Genomic DNA, 4842 nt, shown 5'->3' on the forward strand with positions numbered 1-4842 from the left:
TAGATTGTCCTCCTGGATGTTTTGTTAAGCTCTTCTAAAAAAATCTTCCATGGAGACATTTCAATCTGGAGACACTTCACTCTGTAGACTCATCTTCATTGCTGCTTCCCCAATAGCTAGAAAGATGCTTTTGAAAGTACAATCTTGATCGTCATTGTTCCAAATTAAATTAATTTTTCCTTCCCTTTCTTTTGTGTTCCCCTTATCCTTCCCCACAGTTACACAGAAAAAATGACCGTGATCCTCTTTAGAGCAATCAATGTTATGTGTTAAAACTCTGGTATAGCACCACCAATTGGGATCCTCTCTTAATCATAACAGACTCATCAGGCCAGTTTCTCCAGTTCCATGAAAGTTCATGTTTTTCTACACCTCTTATTTTTATTTTCTTCCCTTGGGCAAGTATCAAATATTGAAAGAATCAATAATTGCTTTGAGTATTTTCAAGCGATTATACACTCTCATCTGATGGAAGCTACACCCAGAACACATAGCTTGCTCAAGAAGCACCGTTGCTGCATGAAAAAATTTACAAAAGTATATCACACTGCTATGTTCCCCCATCTTAAGGCAAGGTACGCTGTGAAACAGAAAATAGGCTGGTTTGCCATGAGCTGCTTATCAGCCCCATTAGCTGTTTCGTTGGTTTATTGCGATCTACAGAATTCTGTGATTCTTCATCATTGTAGTGAAAAGGCTGACAGAGCGAGGAAAAGGAACAGAATTTTTGATTTCTAGGAAAGTCTGGTGGGTTGGAGGGGTTTGTCTTTTTATTTTTTTGTTTTCCCATTAATTGGAACAAAGTTTATAAAATCAGGGCTCCTTTTTGAAACAAAGTATTTCTAAAGCACTGATTCTGCAGTCCCCAGACATTTCCTTCTATTTATTTCTGCTTCCATGCAAGCCACTTTGGAAACTTTGGCCCTAATTCCTTCCAACACCTGTGCTTCCTAATTGGGTACTGCTATGGGAACACTGTCTCCTCAGAGCTATGAGGTGCATCAGAGAAGATTCAACAATAGACTATAACAAAAGACTATTTTGTTTGAAATTTTGATGTGCATCCAGTGGAGGAAAAAAAAAAGTATGCCAAATTTTAGACTCAACAGACTTTATAGTTTTGTTTGTACCTCTTATAAGCAAAGATTTTATGAAGTCATACATGGCATAACTTTTGTGAAATGTCTTTTATAGAATGTCTGTCTCTTTTACAATTTCTGTCTAGGTAAAACCGATTCTCATGGGGCAAATTGGTTGGAAGTCTAAGGAACCTAGAGTGATTGTTTTTGCTGTATTCATTTTAGGGTTGTACTGACACAGAAGCTGATACCACCAGTATGTTCTCCAGACTTGCTAGCAGACAGATCTCCTATGAAACAGTTAAAGACACAACTCAAACTAGTGTAATAAGAGCCAAATCTAAACTGAAGAGCCATGATTCTGGGATTTGTGAGAAGGTAATAGACTGCGTAATATCTAAATTCTCTGACAACTGGTAGGCTAACAAATCTGCACATTTTACCATAATTAATGACAAAGATTCCTGCCAAGAAAATGAGGATAACCAATGAGTTAACACAATGAGTAATGACTTAGAGGCTGTAAAAGGTCAACAGCTTTTTATTTCCACCCTGATTCATTATCCAGCTGTCTTTGTTGCATTTCTGACAAGCAATAGTGCTGTTTTAGTGAACTTAGCATCTGAATGGTACGTTGTCTTGTGTTTGCTTTTAAGAATGTATTCAGTAATATTTGTATTTCACTGTCCAAATTACTTGGTCAGTCTTTCTGTTGTCTCACCATTTGCTATCAAAGGAACATGTATGGTGAGAGGTAGTAAATATGGCTATCTTTAGCATATCACTACTTTTCAGTCATCTGCTGTCCCTTTTTTTTTCTTTTTCGTATACTTTGCATTTTACCTACGTAAAATATTGTGGCATACCTATATGTCGTTTATGTCTTTCTTATCTGTGTTCATTTTTCAGACAGCTGTAGATGCTGGTAGCATACCCATGGTGGAACTGAATGTCACAGAGCACACCGCTACACCTACTGTAAGAATTACTTTGATATTTGGCATGAGTCTAACTAACCAAGGGAACAAAGACTAATGACAATCCTAGTCTCTGAGCACAAATTCAGTTATTTTTTGAGATGCAAAAATCACACAATACTCCCAGCAGAATATAGAAAACATGACCACAAAGGGTAGATTATTGCTGAAACTAAGCAGAAGGAGAACACATGTACTACAGGGTTCTCCTTAAGTCCAACTTCTTCAAGGAACTTGAATATTTTCTTGAATTCAGTAGGTCCCCTGATGAGGTCCGTGATTTCCTTAGTGGAGCATGGAAGCATTAATTTTGTGCCATCTTTATATGAATAATATACACAGTAAGCTGAGATAGCCTTTCTTATGGCTGTACCTCTGAGACAGCCATAGTCTTGTGGCAAGTACTGCTGTACAAAGTGACATTGTTAACTATTTAATGTTCTCTGTTTTGGGTAGCAGCAAACATCTAAAAAATGCAACTTGGAGGAAATCAAGGTAAGTTTTTGAAACATGTTGTATCACCTATCCAGTAAGATGTTGTGCTAGTGTCTATTTCTTCTTCCATGTAACAAAGCTACGGCATACTGATAAAATTTTTTTCACATCTGCCACAAGTGAGTCAACTTGCCTTAATTCTTGACATACAGGGAAATAAGAGAAAAGAGTTGACAGGTTGACTGGTTGACAAGCCAGTTTTATCTTTGCAGTATTAAGCCCAATGCAATAGAAACATCTTAAATTATCTCTTTATTGTTAGCAGTGATCCTTATGAGCTATTCCTAGCCTCATCCGAACACTCTCATTTTTTGGTCCTGTGCAAGTAACAGCTAGCATTGCTATTGTCAAAAAATGCTAATTAATCTTTCCCTCAATTCTTGTTTTCACTTCCTTCTCTAGTTCGCTTCCCCCTTCAGACTCTCCATGCTGTTATCACTACATTTTACATCACCTATTGCCCCAATAAACCTCAACACTCCCTCTTTATGGAAGGACTCCTTACTTGATTGAATTTATAGACTGTCTGAGCATATTCACAGCACTTTTGTTCATAGTCGAATGTGCTGTCATTAGCCTGGTCTTTCATCAAAGTAGACCAGCTCTTAAGTAGCAAATGCAAAGTCTGTGCTTTAGTACAGTAACTTGTTTAACAGGTTTTTTTCTCATAAGTTATTCATGAAATATTAAAAAAAAGTTCAGATCTAATTTTTCCTTCATCCTTTAAGTTTGGATTCAAGTTAGTCGTGGGGATCAGCAAAGTGCTTATCTAAATATATGCCACTTTTTCATAGATGATGCAACCTGATCTGTTTGTAGAAGTTTGTGTTTTCCATCTCTTTTAAATTCTTGCATCCTTTAGAGAGGTGAGAGCCTGAACGGTATTGGACAGAGAAAAGGAGAGTCTCACTACGGACCACCTGCAGCCCAGATACCCAGCATTACAATAACATACAGCAATGTCCAAGGAGTAGAGCTGCCTTCTGGATACAACTCTGGTTTCCTGTACCCTACAGTCAACAGCCACAAGCAGAACAAGAAGTCCAACAGCTAAGCGAGTGGTGCAAGCCAGAATGTCACCTTAGCCAATACCTCTGGAACAACTATGGCCCAGCTGAATTCAGAATACCTTCCTACATTGTTCTGAAATGCTCCTACAAAGACACAAGACAAGACAAGCAAGGATAAAAGCAAGAGGACGAAGCTTTTCAGCATCAGAACTCTCTCCAGTGGTTCACTTCTTGACCTAAGTCACATTGTAATTTTATTATTTCTTCTTTATGCAGCTCATGAAACAGCATCTTTCATTTGTATTTTACTCCACTCATCTATATTCTACCACTGCATGGATCTTACCTACAAGCCTCCCAGGATTAACTTGAGAGGAAAGGGAAGTATAAGATTCAAAACTGACCTTTGTTCACTTACTGTAGTTTAACTTCCAAAGCTATTACAGAGCTAAAGCTGAGAGATTTGGAGAAAAATGGACATTATTTCCTGAAGATGGTTTCTTCATTATTGTGAAGTTCCTCAACCAAATGAAAACTTAATCACACAGTCAGTGCTCCCTTCTCTCATTAATGACATAGTTTCCCTCATTTTCTTCTACAATCCAACTGAAAGGCAATGCATTTGAGCAGTAATTTGAAGTCTCAGACCCTAATTTTAATTTCTGAGATTCTGGGGGAAGAGAAAGGAGTAACACTGAGGACGAGGCTACGGTCCTTTCCATACTTACCTTCTTTTTCCAACAGTCACTTAAGAGACCAGTTTAACCCACTCTTAGCTAACCTCCCCAAAGCTATAGGAAAGTATCAGGAAACTCCTTCTGACTTTCCTTTTGCAGGTTTCACAAGAAGAATGAGGAATTCAAAGCAATGTTTGTACTGAAATGTCTTACGGGTAAGTCAAGACACTTCTAATACTTCAAAGTGGTTTACCTTTAGATGTGCTTTTCTAAAGTAAATATTGGAAGGAGAAGGGTTAGTTCCCAAAAAATAGTTGTTCTAGAGATGTGTGGAATCCACACCACCCCCACTTTAGCATTAATTTTTCCCTTCTCTGAACAGCAGCATTCTTATAGCTGAGGTTTTTTTTCCACAGTGACTAAATCCATGATATTGTACTTATTTCCCCAAAAGGAAAGGAAAAGGGTTCTATGAAATAGTGGTTTTCTGCTTTTCCCTGGTGCTCCTTCTAGCACATGAGAATAAATGGACAAAATTCATTCACAATCCATACCAGTCTACATCACGATAATTATGAGGTATAGTCAGTAGATAGTGGGGATA

The 4842-nt window shown here is 37.8% G+C and overlaps 1 protein-coding gene across 1 annotated transcript in view; it reads left to right on the forward strand.

Moving 5' to 3' along the window:
- Window positions 1-3785, forward strand: part of LOC104167320 (melanopsin-A-like) — a 24892-nt gene extending 21107 nt beyond the window's left edge. Inside the window, exons 9-12 of the mRNA XM_009707546.1 lie at window positions 1305-1457; window positions 1989-2057; window positions 2513-2551; window positions 3414-3785. Of these exons, the coding sequence (XP_009705848.1) occupies window positions 1305-1457; window positions 1989-2057; window positions 2513-2551; window positions 3414-3605 (453 nt within the window). The 3' untranslated portion in view covers window positions 3606-3785. The remainder of the gene's footprint in view (window positions 1-1304; window positions 1458-1988; window positions 2058-2512; window positions 2552-3413) is intronic.
- The last annotated feature ends 1057 nt before the right edge of the window (window positions 3786-4842 follow it).

This window comes from Cariama cristata, unplaced genomic scaffold, assembly GCF_000690535.1.
Source record: "Cariama cristata isolate BGI_N322 unplaced genomic scaffold, ASM69053v1 scaffold15269, whole genome shotgun sequence".
NCBI lineage: Eukaryota > Metazoa > Chordata > Aves > Cariamiformes > Cariamidae > Cariama > Cariama cristata.